Genomic DNA, 19699 nt, shown 5'->3' with positions numbered 1-19699 from the left:
AAATTAGAATATTACTTAAGGCTAATACAAAAAAGGGATTTTTAGAAATGTTGGCCAACTGAAAAGTATGAAAATGAAAAATATGAGCATGTACAATACTCAATACTTGGTTGGAGCTCCTTTTGCCTCAATTACTGCGTTAATGCTGCGTGGCATGAGTCGATGAGTTTCTGGCACTGCTCAGGTGTTATGAGAGCCCAGGTTGCTCTGATAGTGGCCTTCAACTCTTCTGCGTTTTTGGGTCTGGCATTCTGCATCTTCCTTTTCACAATACCCCACAGATTTTCTATGGGGCTAAGGTCAGGGGAGTTGGCGGGCCAATTTAGAACAGAAATACCATGGTCCGTAAACCAGGCACGGGTAGATTTTGCGCTGTGTGCAGGCGCCAAGTCCTGTTGGAACTTGAAATCGCCATCTCCATAGAGCAGGTCAGCAGCAGGAAGCATGAAGTGCTCTAAAACTTGCTGGTAGACGGCTGCGTTGACCCTGGATCTCAGGAAACAGAGTGGACCGACACCAGCAGATGACATGGCACCCCAAACCATCACTGATGGTGGAAACTTTACACTAGACTTCAGGCAACGTGGATCCTGTGCCTCTCCTGTCTTCCTCCAGACTCTGGGACCTCAATTTCCAAAGGAAATGCAAAATTTGCATGGTTGGGTGATGGTTTGGGGTGCCATGTCATCTGCTGGTGTCGGTCACGCCGCATTAACGCAGTAATTGAGGCAAAAGGAGCTCCAACCAAGTATTGAGTATTGTACATGCTCATATTTTTCATTTTCATACTTTTCAGTTGGCCAACATTTCTAAAAATCCCTTTTTTGTATTAGCCTTAAGTAATATTCTAATTTTGTGACACACGGAATTTTGGATTTTCATTTGTTGCCACTTCAAATCATCAAAATTAAATGAAATAAACATTTGAATGCATCAGTCTGTGTGCAATGAATAAATATAATGTACAAGTTACACCTTTTGAATGCAATTACTGAAATAAATCAAGTTTTTCAAAATATTCTAATTTACTGGCTTTTACCTGTATGCTTTCATGTCTCTAAAACAGTGGTTCTCAACCTTTTTTCAGTGATGTACCCCCTGTGAAAATTGTTTTAATTCAAGTACCCCCTAATCAGAGCAAAGCATTTTTGGTTGGAAAAAAAGAGATAAAGAAGTAAAATACAGCACTTTGTCATCAGTTTCTGATTTATTAAATTGTATAACAGTGCAAAATATTGCTCATTTGTAGTGGTCTTTCTTGAACTATTTGGAAAAAAAGAGTTTTTTTATTTATATTTATAAAGGATTTTTTAATTGTTGCTATTTTTAGAATATTTAAAAAAAATCTCACGTACCCCTTGGCATACCTTCAAGTACCCCCAGGGGTACGCGTACCCCCATTTGAGAACCACTGCTCTAAAACAGCCATTCTCTAACTGTGGCCAAAGAAACACTTGATTAAAGCACAGTGTTTTATTTTCCGATATTCAAACTCAGTGTTACTGGTCAAACTGTGTGTAATGTTACAAAAATATTAAATGTACTTATTAAATAAAACATCTGCCTTGTTTTTAATGAATACCTAGGCTTACTACGCAACTGTATTTTAATGTTGCTCATTTTCATACTTGCCAACCCTCCCGATTTTCCCGGGAGACTCACGAATTTCAGTGTCCCTCCCGAAAATCTCCCGGGGCAACCATTCTCCCGAATTTCTCCTGATTTCCACCCGGACAACAATATTGGGGGCGTGCCTTAAAGGCACTGCCTTTAGCGTCCTCTCTCACCTGAAAAGGAGACTATTATATATGTCTCCGTTATCCATAGGTTTATCTATAACCCATAAAGAAGGCAGGCACGGAGCTATTTCTCAGCGTGTGTTTATTCCAGCCGGCACGTTAATACACTGACACACAACATCCGGATTCCCATCATGCATTGCTTCAAAACTACAGCAAGTAGTAATGTCCAAAAAAATTAACAGAGACGAAGCAGAAGAACGAAGAGGAGACATGGCGACGAGGAGTAAGAAGAAGAAGTACGCTTGCAAGTTCCAAAATGATTGGAAAAAATAATTTCAGTTCATCCAGGACAGCTGGAAGGGGAAGGAGTATGCTGCCTGCACATTTTGTAGATCATACTTCTCCATTGAACACGGTGGCCGAACGGATATACTCATTCATGGCACCCCCCATCTCCCAAATTCGGAGGTCTCAAGGTTGGCAAGTATGCTCATTTTAGTGGTACTAAAGTGTTTCTGAGGTGCGACTTGATGAAAAAAAGTTTGAGAACCACTGCTCTAAAACATCAGGTAAAGTCTCTAGATTTGTCGCTAGTGGCTTTTAGGGGGGAAAGTTGCTAAGTGGAGTTCCCAGATTTAGCAAGAAAGTCGCTAAGTTGGCAACAATGAACTGAAGTGGTAGCAATTGAGGAAAAGAATAAGCGGATAATACTGCAATCGTGCAGCTTGACACATTGACATGATGCATGCCTTGTACACTAGTCATTCATTATTTGACAATTTTTGATAACATTTTGGGATCCTAAGAACCAACTTGCTTAAAAGAGACCAAATCACCATGTCTATTGTAGAATGGGGCTCAATTTCCCATAAGTGAGTGACCTTGTGTATCTTTGAGGCAAAATCAACAGCGCCTCTGCTGGTCGTCATTAATTTACATTTAATTTTACACAACTAACACTAATTACTGGGTTATGCCAATCCTTAATCAAAATAAAATGGTAATCATCAATAAAAAACATTGGATAGCTTAATTTGCTTTAGCATTTAGTCATACTGCTACTTTATCATCTGAAGTTAAAGGTATGATAAAGAAGAAAGCCTCACCATGTCGATCACCATCTTGCGAAGGGAATCTCGCTGTTTCTTGCTGAGGTTCTGGAAGATGTCACAGTCGTCCCCTTGGAGCAGTTTGAAGCCCACGGCAAGGTGATGGTTCTCTAGCACTGAGGCATCGTTGTACATCAACGCCAGCTCAGAACCTGCCAAGGCAAGCCGAAGTCTTCTAAATCTGACTTTCTTTTAAACCAAATATCACAAAAAAATGGCACTCGGAAGGATGCGGTGCGGCTCTACAACTGAAAACCAGAACCGCAGTCAAACCCTGCAGGAATTTTGTGGTTTTGAGATTGCGCCAATTGATTGGCAGCTAAAAATGCCTGTAATGGGATACGATCTATTCCGCCTAAAAACACCTACAACAACATCTGGTATACATGCTCTATGTACGGAAGGGATTCATAAGGCCCCATTCCTGGGTGGATCTTGCGCGAAAGGAAGAGGGGGGGGGTTAATATTTTTGCAATGCAGTCTGCTGAAAATGATGGAAAGCGCCACTGACGCTGTGGTCAAAGTTGGAATTGCCACAAAACACATTTTAAAATATTCAACATTCTAGTGACATCTGATGGCTTAAGTGGATAGTGCACCCACCCAGGTGGGTGTTCAGCAGCCATCATGCTTTACTGCACCGTGAACACGCTTTACTATATATCGCGTCAGGCTCCTTCGTGGACTCTGCTCAGCCCTCCTTTCTGTAAATCTTATGATGACGTTTCATGTGTCAGGTAGTCCGCAACAAATGGGGCCCCTTCCTACTGTATGTAATGTAGCCACAGGCAAGTTCATAATAATGTGTAATATTTACAGTATTTTGGTCATTTTTAAGCATTACCGTAACTTGTTTCTAATACCACCAACTCAACCCCGCCCCCCTCAACCCCGCCCACCTCAACCTCCTCATGCTCTCTTAGGGAGAGCATGTCCCAAATTACAAGCTGCTGTTTTGAGGCATGTTAAAAAAAAGAATGCACTTTGTGACTTCAATAATAAATATGGCAGTGCCATGTTGGCATTTTTCCCCACAACTTGAGTTGATTTATTTTGGAAAACCTTGTTACATTGTTTAATGCATCCAGCGGGGCATCACAACAAAATTAGGCATAATAATGTGTTAATTCCACGACTGTATGAATCGGTAATTAAGAGTTGGACAATATCGGAATATCGGCAAAAAAGCCATTATCGGACATCTCTACTTTTTCCTAACTCAAAGGCAGTACAGCAGCAACAAAAGCAGCTTGAGCTCTTTCCTCTTCTTGATTTTAGGGCGGGGCACAGCCAATGTTATTAGCAGCTCGAGCTAGCTACTAGCTGGCTAGTGAGAAGCAGTGTGAGCAAGGCAATGTGTCACGACCCCAAAAAAGTAGTTCCTTGGCGTTAGCTCTTAGAATAACAATGACGCTACAGCTGGATTAATATGCAGGTTATGGCATGTAAATTGAGCTTTGATGGCGGTTTTAGATGTTTTTTATCGTCAGAATAGATTAATCCCTTTACCTGTATCTGCATTGTTAGCTGCCTCGTACTAACAGTTTGTCACTATTTAGAACACACATAAAAGAGCAAGATGAGTGTTTTTGTCTCGCATAGGGATTGTAGATAGAGATGAAAAAATCCCAATAAAGTGCAGATGAGACTTTTAATGTGTCAGGATGTAAATGTGGACACGAGGAGAAAGAAATACCTACTTGTGTTTACTAGGAACTGGTTAGTGACCCCTGGGTGGTCAACATCGTGGATGGCACTGGCAAACAAAACAGCCATGATCTCTAAATCTGTAAAGACAGCCTGGACGAGACGAACAAGCAGAATTAAAAAATGTCTTCCTCCACTTGGATTAATGGTAAGTGTTGGACATTTACCTCTAGAGCCGGAGTGGACAGCAGCACGTGTGTGGACTGCACCACGTCAGCAGCGTGGATGTTGTTGTGGTACGCTACATCAGCACGGTAATGGTCCTCTAACGTCATCATGAAGGTGACGAAGGTGGTCATTGGGATTTTAAAGGTTTTTAAAAGCTCTCGCTCCTGCCAAAAAAGGAATGACCAGCTCATGTTAGTGAGCAATAATAATAAGTAGTAATGGTTCAGACATGTGTCTACCTGGAAGATGGAGTACATGATGACCGTCAAAGGGCGGTTTCCAGATAGTTCCGCTATCTTGAATATATCCAGACCCCAACGGTTAAGGTCCTCAATCTCCTGGAAAAAAAGGTCAAACAGGACATTTATAACACCTTCCTCCTTCTCTTTGTGTGTGTTTATCTGTAGACCCACGCTGGCCAGCAGGTTCTCCTGTGGGGTGTTGACTCCAAAACGAGGGATGGAAGTACATGCGAGGCTGGGGCTCGGTGTGGTCTTCTTCACACCGATGATCTGTGACATGGGCCTCTTCTTCTTCTCCTTCTCCTTTGGCGGTGGAGACAAGATCTCCACATCATGTTGTTTCTCTGCAGTGACAACCAACATCGATATGATATTCATATATAAAAAGTGTAGGTACAGTACACAGCACACACGCCGCATCAAATCCACCAATACCTACAACACGTTATTTAATTATTATCATTTCTGGACGGAGTTGGGATGACAAGCTGCATTCACACACAGTCCCATCATAATGTGTTTATAAATGAGGACAACAGGTGGGCATGGGAAACATGACCATGACTTTCTATAGCATGTGTAATGTCCTTAAAGTGACTCTTTGCAACCTTAAGCAGCAGTAGAACATTCCAAAGTGTAAGGATTATATCCCGCTCTCTTCCGGCTTTGAGCACCTTAACTACGGCCCACATAACTCACACGCATAAGTTATGCTTATTGTCAGCTGACGATAGCGACAGCAAAGTTTAGCAACTAACATTAGCTATCAATAGTGATGGGTCAAACCATACTGACGCATCGGTGCCTGAGTGATACTGTGTGCCTCGATGTGTGTGTCACTTTAAGAATAAAAACAATGTGACCGATACAGCTGCTGCATCATTTGACTGAGAAATAAAAAAAGATATATTTACATCCAAATCGCTATTGTTTTTTCAAAAATAGATTTTACAAAAATAGGAAAAAGACGTTTTAGGTCATCTCCATGCAACCTGTAAAAAGTCGTATTGTAATTACTATACCAAATAATACATTGTGAGAATCTGTCCGAATAGAAAATCAATTCTGAATCGAACCAGAGTTCTCAAATAAGAGTTTCATATTCCTTCCTATACAGCTATTCGTTAATAAATAAAAAAAAATAAATAAATAAATAAAATAAAATAAAATAATAAAAAAAAAAAAAAAAATATATATATATATATATATATATATATATATATATATATATATATATATATATATATATATATAACATTTACATATATGCACATTTTTGGGATTAAAAACAAACAACTATTGTTCAGATTACTATTATTATTATTGATAATTTGTTGATTTAAACATTTTTTGTTAAATAAATATTGTAAAGCTGGGATTGGGTTGGAGTTGTGGTTGCCCAATTTCTTTAACTAAAGTGATTAACATTCTGTGATTTTTGTAGTTAAAAATGATTTAAAAATATATTTATATATTGTGCGTACAAGTCTTACGTCAGCAGCCAAGAACAGCTTTTGTAAACTGTAATTTGTTTTGAAAAAGTTTTACTACAATTTATTTACTAAATATTATTTTACAAGAATCATATTGAATCAAATATCGATTCGAAATCAAATCGTCATTTGAGAATCCTAATCAAATCGTGAAATGTCCAAAGAGTCCCACGTCTAACACAACACAGTATCCGTACAGTGTCAATACAGGTACCCAGTGTGCCGTACACTCACTGAGGCATCATTTACCCATCACTACAGTAGCTAACGATGAATGTGTAGTGTTGATAAACATTTAGCAAGGTTTAAAGTATTTCTGACAATAGAAACATGTATAAAGAACATACTAACACCAGCCAAAAGGGATTATACATAAACTTGTCTACATTGTATGCATATTTTCTAGAGATGTCCGATAATATCGGGCTGCCGATATTATGGGCCAATAAATGCTTTAAAATATAATATCGGAAATTATCGGTCCCGGTTTCAAAAATTTAAATGTATGACTTTTTAAAAATGCCGCTGTACGGAGTGGTACACGGACGTAGGGAAAAGTACAGAGCGCCAATAAACCTTAAAGGCACTGCCTTTGCATGCCGGTCCAATCAGATAATACCTACGGCTTTTCACACACACAAGTGAATGCAAGCATACTTGGTCAACAGCCATACAGGTCACACCGAGGGTGCCCGTATAAACAACTTTAACACTGTTACAAATATGTGCCACACTGTGAACCCACACCAAACAAGAATGACACATTTCGGGAGAACATCCGCACCGTAACACAACATAAACACAACAGAACAGCCTTGCAGCACTAATTCTTCCGGGACGCTACAATTTACACCCCCCTAAACCCCCACCTCGTCCACCTCAACCTCCTCATGCTCTCTCAGGGAGATCATGTCCCAAATTCCAAGCTGCTGTTTTGAGGCATGTTAAAAAAAATAATGCACTTTGTGACTTCAATAATAAATATTGCAGTGCCATGTTGGCATTTTTTTTCTATAACTTGAGTTTATTTATTTTGGAAAACCTTGTTACATTGTTTAATGCATCCAGCGGGGCATCACAACAAAATTAGGCATAATAATGTGTTAATTCCACGACTGTATATATCGGTATCGCTTGATATTGGAATCGGTAATTAAGAGTTGGACAATACCGGCATATCGGATATCGGCAAAAAAGCCATTATCGGACATCTCTAATATACATCCATCCATTTTCTAATATTTTCTCATAAAAAAAAAGAAGCTTTTTTTTTACCATACTTAATATACAGGTTGTCATCATCCATGATGATAAAAACAACATGGCAATAATATTACTAAACAAGAAAGGCTCAACATGACCTCCATGTGACATGCAGACACAAACACGTCGTCCCCATAGGCAGCGCGTGTTTGAAATGACTCATCACTTTTTTCCGTGCCAAATAGTGGAGCCTTGAGCTGCGCCAACAAACCATGTCAATAACGGACAATCTAATGACGTCCAAGTACGACGGGAGAAGCACACACGTCGCCATAAGGATGCAAAGCCACCACAGTGCTGGCGTCACGCAAGGAGCCCCCCTCTCACCTCTCTCATAGTGCCTCCTTTTCCTCACACCCGAAACCATGGCGGTCATCTCCGATCAGAGCCAGGCTTGACGTCGAGGCAGCCATATCAAAACACCGTGTGACTGACAGCTCCCCTCTCACTGGGCTGAGCCGCCATCCTCCCGACAGACCGAGTCTTCTATTGATGCAACATGCCCTCTAATATTATTGCACCCTGTTGCTACGACAACGCCACACAATGTGTTCGGGAATGCTGTCTGTCACAGCGCCTCCTTCTTTTTTAGCGTCGCGGGGGGAAAAAAAAAACACTCTCATTTAAAAACTAGCTTATTATTCGATTCCTTTTAACTGAGACCTGTTCTTTTTTCTTCCCTTTGGTTCCAAGGGTGTCCAAAGTGCGGGAATTTACAGCCGACAGCTCGTTTTTTGTTGGCCCTCGGCATATTCTAAAAATGATTAATATACTTTTGTGCAACCTTAAGATTGACCCTACACACTTACACTTGGGATCCAAAAAGGGACCCGCTCCTAAAAGTGTCATAAGTCAGCAATAAATTAATATTTGTTTTACTTTCAAAGCTTAAAATCTTTTAACAACTTCAAATCAATTTATTTTGATATAATTTTTTGTAATTATTATTTATGTTTTGTTTTTTAAGGTTTTAGTCTTTTTAGTGCATTACCACCCACTGTGACTGATCTTTGGCAAGAAAATGTAGGACTACTAGTTTTTGTGTGTGTTGTTTTTGCATTTTCATTTTATTTAAGTTAAAATTTTTACTTTTCTTTATAAAAAAAATTTGGGGAGGGAGGGTGGAAAAGAGTGTCTGTTTCTCATTAGGTGTATTATTTTTTTCCCTATCAAATGAATAAATAAACATTTGGAAAAAAAACTTGGTTTTTTTCTAGTAATTAGAAAATATGCAATAAAAAAAAATTGTTGTAGAGCGGAATATTGGAGATTGGGTAATAACAGCTTTGAATGCAGTAGGTCAATAATTAGAATAGAATAGAATAGAAAGTACTTTATTGATCCCTGGGGGAAATTAAGCACCACAGTTCGCTCACAATAGACAAGAATAATAATAAATAATATAATATATATAACATGTTATATATATAATATATAAATAATATAAATATATTCTACATATACTCTACATTTAAGTGCAGTCAAGGAACATATGCATTATACAGTCTGATGGCTGTCAGTATGAAGGACCTCCTGTGTCATTAATTCATGACAACAGTGATTTTAATACAGTCGACAAAAAAATTACAGTTGCTACTGAGCTACAATGAGACAGAAAGATCACACAAGACTTTTACGGTGCAGCCAGAAAGTATTCACAACGATTCACTTTGTCCACATTTTGTTTTGTTGCAGCCTTATTCCAAAATGGACTAAATTATTTTTTTCCCTCAAAATTCTACACACAATCCTCTATAATGACAATGTGAAAATGTTTTTTGTTTTTTTGCAAATATATTAAAAAAAATAAAAAAATAAAAAATCACTTACATGTACATGATTATTCACAGCCTTTGCCGTGAAGCTCAAAAGTGAGCTCAGGGGCATCCTGTTTCAACTGATCATCCTCGAGATGTTCCTACAGCTTAATTGGACTCTACCTTTGGTAAATGCAGTTGGTTGCACATGATTTGGAAAGGCACACACCTGTCTATATATAAAGGTACTACACTTGACAGTGCATGGCAGACCACAAACCAAGAATGAAGTTGAAGGAATTGTCCGTAGACCTCCCAGACAAGAGCGTCTTGAGGCACAAATTTGGGGAAAAGTACAGATAAGGATCCCAATGAGCACAGTGGCCTCCCTCATCCGTAAATGGATGAAGGTTGGAACCATCGGGACTTTTCCTAGAGCTGGCCAGCTGTCTAAACGGAGCGATCAAGGGAGAAGGACCCTAGTCCGGGAAGTGACCAAGAACCGATGGTCACTCTGTCAGAGCTACAGCATTCCTCTGTAGAGAGAGATGAACTTTCCAGAAGGACAAGCATCTCTGCAAAGAGGAATGGGCAAAACTGCCCAAAGATAGGTGTGCCACGCTTGTGGCATTGTATTCAAAAAGACTTGAGGCTGTAATTGCTGCCAAAAGTCCATCAACAAAGTATTGAGCAAAGCCTATGAATACTTATATACATTTGCAAACATTTCTAAAGATAACTTTTTCACATAGTCATTATGGGTTATTGTGTGTAGAGTTTTGAGGACAAAAATGAATTTATTCCATTTCGTAATATAATAAATGTGGAAGAAGTGAAGCGCTGTAAATACTTTCCGAATGCACTTATTTACATCTGCCATGTTATATATAACAGCCCAATATCATTGACTGTCATTGCATTTCAGCAGTATAATGGCAGTTTCACTCATTTAAGCTCATCAAAGCTCTGACAATTGTGCTCATGGTTTTCTGGCAAAATCTGGTGTTTTGAGGGGCGCAATTACGCTAAAACAACATTTTCTTGTTTTCAATTGCCAAGAATGAGATTCATTCGGTTTTAATGGAAAAATATACCGGGATTACAGTCTATTACAAATAGATTCCTACCGTCATTTATCGTGATCATGTTCGGAACCAATTAACAGTGATAAACGAGGGACGACTTTACTTCTATCTTAATTCGTTATGTGGTCTAAAGACACCTGTCACAGAAACAATGTCGCCCATTCAACCTAAAGAGCTGTCAAATGACCATAGTAGACCTACACAAGACTGGATGGACTACAAGACCATCAACAAGAAGCTTTTTGAGAAAGACACCACTATTGGCATACATCCATAAATGGAAGCAATACAAATTAAGGGATCAAATACTTACTTTCCCCAATTTATTTCTCCTTGGTAATATTTAAACATATGCATATGGCCTTTTTCTTTTTGAACAGTATTGCTCATTCCCCCTTTCACACACAGCATACATACACCTTTCGGCTAATGCACTTTCATCATAGTTTATACTTTGCTGTAAACCAGTATTAATGAAGACAACACAATATTTAACAGTCCTACATTTGTAGGAGAATTACAAAAAATTACGAATATGAAGGTGGGGAATATTACATGTTGGGCACCATTGCCTATTTCAGCTTAAACCGTTAATTGAGTATAATGTGAAATAAAAGGCAAGTGGAATACCACTTTTTCGGGATATAAGTTGTGTCTTAGCTAATTTTTATGCTTTGGGTTTCCAGCAAAATTTCGGGTCCACTAACGTCACAGTGGACCCCATAAAATCCGACCAAACATCTGGTCGTACTCTCTAACATTAGCTTATAGCGAGACATGGACATAACTTTGTTTTTCCTACCATTAGAACAAAGAAAGTCAGTGTGAAGGATGGTGCTGAGAAGCAGAAGCAGATGACATTCACTGAATTAAAGAAAGAAATGATCAAAAAACATGACTGAGCATGTAAATTAGCTACTTGGCGAAGCAATTCGAGTGTATCACTGCGAGTCTGCATCATACTGAAGCAGGACAGCATAACGCCAGCCAACAACATTAACATATTATCTCAACCAACATTTATTTATGATAATATGGAGAAGCTGCTGATGGTGTGTTTGACGGAAAAGCAGCTGAAAGGAAATACTTTAGAACTCCACTCTCCAAGGTAAACATATTATTACATTACTTCCTAAAACTACTAGTACATTCTATTGAATGTTTTATATATGTATCTAAACATGTCTTTTTCTCTTTAAATGCATGGTACATGTTAAAATTGATTGACAGATTCATTTGATTTCCATTCATTTCAATGGGCAACACGGTCACTGATTAAACTCATACCCCAAGGTAACAATGTACAAACCCCGTTTCCATATGAGTTGGGAAATTGTGTTCGATGTAAATATAAACGGAATACAATGATTTGCAAATCATTTTCAACCCATATTCAGTTGAATATGCTACAAAGACAACATATTTGATGTTCAAACTGATAAACATTTTTTTTTTTTTTTGCAAATAATCATTAACTTTAGAATTTGATGCCAGCAACACGTGACAAAGAAGTTGGGAAAGGTGGCAAATACTGATAAAGTTGAGGAATGCTCATCAAACACTTATTTGGAACATCCCGCAGGTGTGCAGGCTAATTGGGAACAGTTGGGTGCCATGATTGGGTATAAAAACAGCTTCCCAAAAAATGCTCAGTTTTTCCCAAGAAAGGATGGGGCGAGGTACACCCCTTTGTCCATAACTGCGTGAGCAAATAGTCAAACAGTTTAAGAACAACGTTTCTCAAAGTGCAATTGCAAGAAATTTTGGGATTTCAACATCTACGGTCCATAATATCATCAAACAGTTCAGAGAATCTGGAGAAATCACTCCACGTAAGCGGCTTGGCCGGAAACCAACATTGAATGACCGTGACCTTCGATCCCTCAGACGGCACAGTATCAAAAACCTACATCAATCTCTAAAGGATATCACCACATGGGCTCAGGAACACTTCAGAAAACCACTGTCACTAAATACAGTTTGTCGCTACATCTGTAAGTGCAAGTTAAAGCTCTACTATGCAAAGCGAAAGCCATTTATCAACAACATCCAGAAACGCCACCGGCTTCTCTGGGCCCGAGATCATCTAAGATGGACTCATGCAAAGTGGAAAAGTGTTCTGTGGTCTGACGAGTCCACATTTACAATTGTTTTTGGAAATATTCGACATCGTGTCATCCGGACCAAAGGGGAAGCGAACCATCCAGACTGTTATCGACGCAAAGTTCAAAAGCCAGCATCTGTGATGGTATGGGGGTGCATTAGTGCCCAAGGCATGGGTAACTTACACATCTGTGAAGGCACCATTAATGCTGAAAGGTACATACAGGTTTTGGAACAACATATGCTGCCATCTAAGCGCCGTCTTTTTCATGGACGCCCCTGCTTATTTCAGCAAGACAATGCCAAGCCACATTCAGCAAGTGTTACAACAGCGTGGCTTCGTAAAAAAAGAGTGCAGGTACTTTCCTGGCTCGCCTGCAGTCCAGACCTGTCCCCCATCAAAAATGTGTGGCGCATTAGGAAGCGTAAAATACGACAGCGGAGACCCCGGACTGTTGAACGACTGAAGCTCTACATAAAACAAGAATGGGAAAGAATTCCACTTTCAAAGCTTCAACAATTAGTTTCCTCAGTTCCCAATCGTTTATTGAGTGTTGTTAAAAGAAAAGGTGATGTAACACAGTGGTGAACATGCCCTTTCCCAACTACTTTGGCACGTGTTGCAGCCATGAAATTCTAAGTTAATTATTATTTGCAAAAAAAAATAAAGTTTATGAGTTTGAACATCAAATATCTTGTCTTTGTAGTGCATTCAATTGAATATGGGTTGAAAAGGATTTGCAAATCATTGTATTCCGTTTATATTTACATCTAATACAATTTCCCAACTCATATGGAAACGGGGTTTGTATCTCCTTTTTTTAAATAAAAAAACCCCTAAAAAGCCAACAAAAATAAAAAACTGAAACAATTAGAAAATAAAATGGAGATGTAAGCTTTTTAATTGAACAGCGACATTACTATATTGTTCGATGAATAAAAGTATATATATTATTTGTGAAAACCAGGGCTGGCCCCTGGCATAAATACTTTATGCTGGTGTTGAGCGCTACAAAGGCAAAGGGGCCACATGGTTATTACAACTGTTTCCTTCAGTAGCTGATCATCACTGTGGTCTTTGTGCAGGCGTTTGCTTGTTCTACTTTGATGGACTAAATTGCCCAATGAACACAATTATATTTTGTCTCTACTAAACTTTTATGTTTTTATGTGTGATGAGTCAACATGTCCTTTGTAAAAGTTCGGTTTAGCAGCGTCCATTCAAAAGCCCAGAGAGATAATTGCTAATTTAGCATTGCTTTGAATGCCTTCATCGTGACAGATTTACTTGGGTATTTCTATAACGCCCGTATTATTTAGGTTTATATCGTAGCCAAACGTTTCCCCAAATAATATAGTGTCTATAGTAACATCTGTTTTTTCATAGAGTTTCCACATTTTTGGTATTTTGTTTACTTTTTCAATTAATGCCAAAGCGGCATGGCAGTTTTGAATTGGCTTCACTGCAGTAGGAGATATCCTACACTTTTATTTTCCCTTGGACCTATCAAACAATTGTTTTACCTGTTACCGTATTTTTCGGACTATAAGTCGCAGTTTTTTTCATAGTTTGGCCGGGGGTGCGACTTATACTCAGCGGCGACTTATGTGTGAAATTATTAACACATTACCGTAAAATATCAAATAATATTATTTAGCTCATTCACGTAAGAGACTAGACGTATAAGATTTCATGGGATTTAGCGATTAGGAGTGACAGATTGTTTGGTAGACGTATAGCATGTTCTATATGTTATAGTTATTTGAATGACTCTTACCATAATATGTTACGTTAACATACCAGGCACGTTCTCAGTTGGTTATTTATGCCTTATATAACGTACACTTATTCAGCCTGTTGTTCACTATTCTTTATTTATTTTAAATTGCCTTTCAAATGTCTATTCTTGGTGTTAGGTTTTATCAAATAAATTTCCCCCAAAAATGCTACTTATACTCCAGTGCGACTTATATGTTTTTTTCTTTCTTTATTATGCATTTTCGGCCGGTGCGACTTATACTCCTGAGCAACTTATACTCCGAAAAATACAGTAATACAAACATTGGACATTATATAATACTAACAATACATATTACTCACTAGGCTGCATTCAGCCTTATACCCCCGAGTGTGTTACACGAGTAATATAAGGATCGAAATGGAACCACAAAAAAAACTTGTTTAGGGCCACAAAAAGTACAGGTTAAAACTGATGAAAAAATCAACAAGTCTTATCTGACACCAGTAATGCCACATTGTTGTGCATGCTCTTTGAGACAATGTAACTCACCTAAAAAGGTATTGGCGATGAACTCTGACACCTGATTCCCTGAGCGACTGGTCTCTGATAGTTGAGTCAGTTCTCGGTTTAGCATCCTCTTAAACTGCGTGGAGACATCGAAACGACAAACACACAGATATGTGGTTAGTACAAAAATTATTTGACTCGCCAAAATAAAGGTCTAATTGTCATACAGTGGTTTAACAAAAACAAAGAGGGATTACAATAAGTGGCAGGCGATAAGTAAATGCATAGAAGGAATAGTGCAGGCAATAATACAGTAAAGTACATGCAGATGGAAAATCAAGACATTCTAGCGCAAGGTTACTCAACTGGGACCAAAATGACACCATACCGGCCCCCCGAGTTCAATTCAAAACTTGGGAGACAAACATTTCTGCAGTAAAGTCCTAAAAACATTAGAGTGCTCCTGTTGTGTCGAAGAACTTGGACCACTGTTAACACATTGGCAGATCCTTGCATCGACTTTTAAACCTTGCTAGCAAACATAGAAGACCGGGGTCTAAACTTGCGATTTACATAACAGAGGCGTTCCTTAAGGCACCCCTCTAGGTCCTCTACTTTTTGGCAGTTTGTAATGTGATTTATGTAACTAACCCAGCAGGCATAAGACATTGATACAATGTTGATTATATATGTATACGTTTTTTTGAAAGTGACTTCTAAACATCTATTTTCTACCGCTTGTCCCTCTCGGTGTCGCGGCCTCATCAACGGGCCAACACAGATAGACAAGACAACACTCAACGTTGCAAAATAGTTCTATTTGTAAATTGGGACGACGTTGGTGTCTAACGTTGGATCCACGTTGTTGGTTGGCAAATGACCAAAGTGCAATGGTCAAATCAACGTCACAACCTGACATTGAATAAACGTTGGCAAAAAGCATGTTGTTTCAACATTGTATTTGTGTTGTCTGAACAGAAAATAAGTATTGATGGTACCCAAATTGAAATCGTAAATTATAATACATTTTTAGGAGTAATAATTGATAGTAAACTATCATGGAAACCTCATGTCAGACACATTAAAACAAAAATCTCCAAAAGCCTCTCAATTATAAATAAAGCAAAACTATACGTCAATGAAAATGCACTCCGTACTCTATACTGCACCTTGATACTGCGATACCTTACATACTGTGTTGAAGTATGGGGGAATACTTACCACAACACAATTCATCCTCTGATCATATTACAGAAAAGAGCAGTGCGGCTCATTCACAACGTTGGTTATTTAGAACATACTCATAATCTGTATATGCAATCAAAATTGCTCAAATTTGAGGACCTTGTTAAATATAATACATTAATAATCCTATGTAAAGCATTTAACAAATTATTGCCGCCTAATCTACAACGTTTTTTTATAAGACGAGTACAGGCTCATAACTTGAGAGGCTTTGGATATTTCTTATTGCCGAGAGCTCAAACCACTCGTAAACGTTTTTGTGTGTCTGTATGCGGAGTAAAACTATGGAACAAACTGGACTTACAACACAAGCAATGCCAAACTATTAATTGATTTAAACTATTATACAAACATGGGGTCTGGTTCAAATATAGAGATGAGGGTCTTTAATTTGACCTGCTGCTATACTCTGTCTCAAAGTGTTAAAATGTGCTCAATGTTTCATTACCAGTATTGCTATGTTGTCTATTACCATTATTGCTATGTTGTCTATTACCATTGTTGGTATATTCATTATTCCTACATTGTTGATACAAATTATTGTTACAGTGTAATAATTATTGTTATCTGTGGTAATGCCACTATGATACAACATCTGTATTATAATCCTTGAACAAAGTAAGAGTGAAACTCATGTGAATAATCACTGAATGGAGAACTGGGGGTGGGATTAAATAAATTATCTTCTTCCCACTCACTTTCAGGCAAAACTGGACAATCATGCATTACATACTATACATTACCTTTTGCACTATATTAATTTATATTATTGTGTTGTCAACTTTGTACTTTTTTATGTCATTGCCTGAAATAAATAAATAAATGAAAAATGAAAAAAATTTTTTTTGTAAAATATTGGTTGAGAAATGACCAAAAATCAATGAAATCAAGGTCAGAACCCAACATTCATTAAACGTCGTCAAAAAGCATGTTGTTTCAACGTTAGGTTTGAGTTGTTCAACGTCAGGACCTAATTCAACAAGTTCTCAACGTTGTTTTCATATATTGTGCCTGCTGGGAAGGTGTAGTTGTAGTTGTTATATTTTAGGTCCTCCCTTTTTCATCATCTGGGCAATTCAACTGGTGGCCCGCGAGTTCAGTTCAAAAAACTTGTGAGGGACTCACATTTTTGAAGCAGATTCTTAAAAACACTAATAATGTGCTGCCATTGAGATGATCTCTGACTAGCTTTTTTTCCACAAGGTCTTGAAAAAACTGCCATGAATGAGCTTTTTTCTTTGCAAACTTCAGTGTGTTGAGCATTTAGGTTGTATCGCAGTGCAAGCTGTTATGTAACATCTGGTATGTTGTGAAGGGGGTGTCCTGCTGCAGTGCTGAGAGCGACACTGTGTCACAATCACTCACACCATGCATCATAATGTAAATACTTCATTTGTGGCCCCTTATTACAAGCATGTCACCCATATATTGTGGAAAACTTCATCCCTCTAACATGCATGTTCTCGCTCACTGGCGCGCCCCCTGCAAAACCTGCACTGCTGATTGATACAATGTCAAACGTAAACAAGGCAGCATTGCTCACCTGTCTGAGACAACCCCAGAGAGCCAACACAGACAAGCCATTCCACGCATGGTGATCTTCCCCAGCTTACAATCCCATCCAATGAGCAGACACATTTATTGGTTGAGTTCCAAGCTGAAAACTGCTGCTTCACGTTCAGTAGCGCTGGTTTAAAAAAAAAAAAACCCAAACGAAAACCCCCTCTGTGAAAATAAAAGTAGACAGTCCTGAAGGCGGTGCTGGGGGTTGTTGTGGGTAATAAGTAGGGTGAGATGCAGCGGGGAAGACTGGGACTGGATGGATGGGGAAGAAAAAGGAGCGACTGAAGTCGCCCATTCAACTACTGTCACACGCTGTCAATGAGCAGCAGAAAGGAGGAAAGTCTGCCCTTCCCCCGCCCTACATAGTGTTCGTGTCCCTCTGTCCAATCAGGTGGGCCTCCTGCAGAGGCTGGGCAGAGGAGGGACTCGCTGACTGGGGGAGATTTGAGTGTACCAGTCTGAAAGAAGCAGGCGGGGATGGGGCGGGGGTTAACTCTTTCACTGAAGGCACCGTTCATGAAACTCTCACTCACTCTGTTTACATGCACTAAAGCAGTCAAATTCCCAAAATAGGTGGGGTTCTCCATTTTTCACACTTCTAGATGAAGTCTGTTTACATGCATACATCTGTAATTCAATGCTGGACCTATCGCTGTGTGCCCTTGATACGCTAGGGATATTCAACTAAATTGTTTTGGGGGCCATGTTTCCAAAAAGCGAAGGAGTCTTATCTTATTTTGTATATTCCAGAGAGGCAGTGTCCTTGATTTTGGTCTGTTTATTTTGTCAGCGTTACAGGAGCGCTCTGCTGTTTTCAAAGACCTTCTGAAAAAAAGCTCGTCAAAGATCATCTCTATGATAGTCCTGTAGTGTTGTTAAGGCTCTGCTGCAAAAATGTGAGTCTCACAAGCTTTTTTAACTGAACACCTGGGCCACCAGTTGAATAGCCCGGATGATGAAAAAGAGAGGACCTAAAATAGAACCTTGTGGTACACCACTAGTATATAGTGCACCCAGAAAGTATTTACAGCACTTCACTTTTCCACATTTTGTTATTTTGTTACTTAATCAAAAATGGAGTAAATTCATTTTTGTCTTCAAAATTCTACACACAATAATAGCCCATAAGGAAAATTTTTTTTTAGAAGTGTTTTGCAAATTTATAAAAAAATAAATAAAAAAAATCACAATAGCTCAATACTTTGTTGATGCACTTCGGCAGCAATTACAGCCTCAAGTCTTTTTGAATTCGATGCCACAAGCTTGGCACGCCTATCTTTGGGCAGTTTCGCCCATTGTTGTAAGCAGCACCTCTCAAGCTCCATTGGGTTGGATAGGAAGTGTTGTTTTTCATCCAGGAAGTCTCTGTACATCACTGCATTGTCAGATTGTCTTAGTGGTAATCTCACCTTATTAGAAGCCATTTCGCTGACCGAATGTCTCGTCTGCAGCGTCTCCAACTGGTCCAGACACCAGTCCAGCTCTTCCAGAGTCTCCATTGCTAGTTTTTGATAAGGCTCCTCTGGATGGACAAAGACGAGCATGCACACGCCCAAACTCAGTACTTGACCGTTACTCTTCTGCTGTTATTTTGCAAGAGACTGACCTGAGTGGCATGGTTTGTACAGAGGCGGCTGGTTGCTGCTTGGCGGCCACCTGCAACAAAAGACAGAGGAAGTGTGGGTAGGATAAACTCTTAATAAAAGACATTGACTTTGTCAGTTTAGCTCGCTCTTACTTGTTTCCCACACGGTCTTGCAAATGTGTGAGAACAGCGAAGTTACTTCTCACTGTGCGTAGACTGGCGAGAATCTGGAAAAAGCGAAACAATACCATTGGAAGTTTCATGTTTAGAAAAGCGCCAACAATAATTCTGTGACTGATTTTAGCAATTGTGGCAGCTGCCATTTTCACAATGAAGTGTGACGCAGAATACAGTTGTCCCTCGTTTATTGCTGTTAATTGATTACAAA

At 39.0% G+C, this 19699-nt stretch overlaps 2 protein-coding genes across 6 annotated transcripts in view; one reads left to right on the top strand and one right to left on the bottom strand.

Moving 5' to 3' along the window:
- LOC133616538 (gamma-interferon-inducible lysosomal thiol reductase-like) overlaps positions 1–5314 on the top strand; it is a 36819-nt gene extending 31505 nt beyond the window's left edge. The window contains exon 10 of the mRNA XM_061975936.2: positions 5134–5314. The gene's annotated coding sequence lies outside the window, so the exon portion shown is untranslated. The remainder of the gene's footprint in view (positions 1–5133) is intronic.
- LOC133616537 (3',5'-cyclic-AMP phosphodiesterase 4C-like) overlaps positions 1–19699 on the bottom strand; it is a 220554-nt gene that overhangs the window by 9173 nt on the left and 191682 nt on the right. For all 5 annotated transcript variants that reach the window (XM_061975934.2, XM_061975930.2, XM_061975929.2 and 2 more), the window contains 9 exons: positions 19465–19538; positions 19333–19382; positions 19136–19248; positions 14961–15054; positions 5140–5312; positions 4966–5064; positions 4726–4890; positions 4552–4651; positions 2849–3003 (listed from right to left, as the gene is read on the bottom strand). In XM_061975934.2, the coding sequence (XP_061831918.2) occupies positions 2849–3003; positions 4552–4651; positions 4726–4890; positions 4966–5064; positions 5140–5312; positions 14961–15054; positions 19136–19248; positions 19333–19382; positions 19465–19538 (1023 nt within the window). The remainder of the gene's footprint in view (positions 1–2848; positions 3004–4551; positions 4652–4725; positions 4891–4965; positions 5065–5139; positions 5313–14960; positions 15055–19135; positions 19249–19332; positions 19383–19464; positions 19539–19699) is intronic.

Source organism: Nerophis lumbriciformis, linkage group LG14 (assembly GCF_033978685.3).
Source record: "Nerophis lumbriciformis linkage group LG14, RoL_Nlum_v2.1, whole genome shotgun sequence".
Lineage (NCBI taxonomy): Eukaryota > Metazoa > Chordata > Actinopteri > Syngnathiformes > Syngnathidae > Nerophis > Nerophis lumbriciformis.
This window is presented reverse-complemented; position numbering and strand designations above follow the sequence as displayed.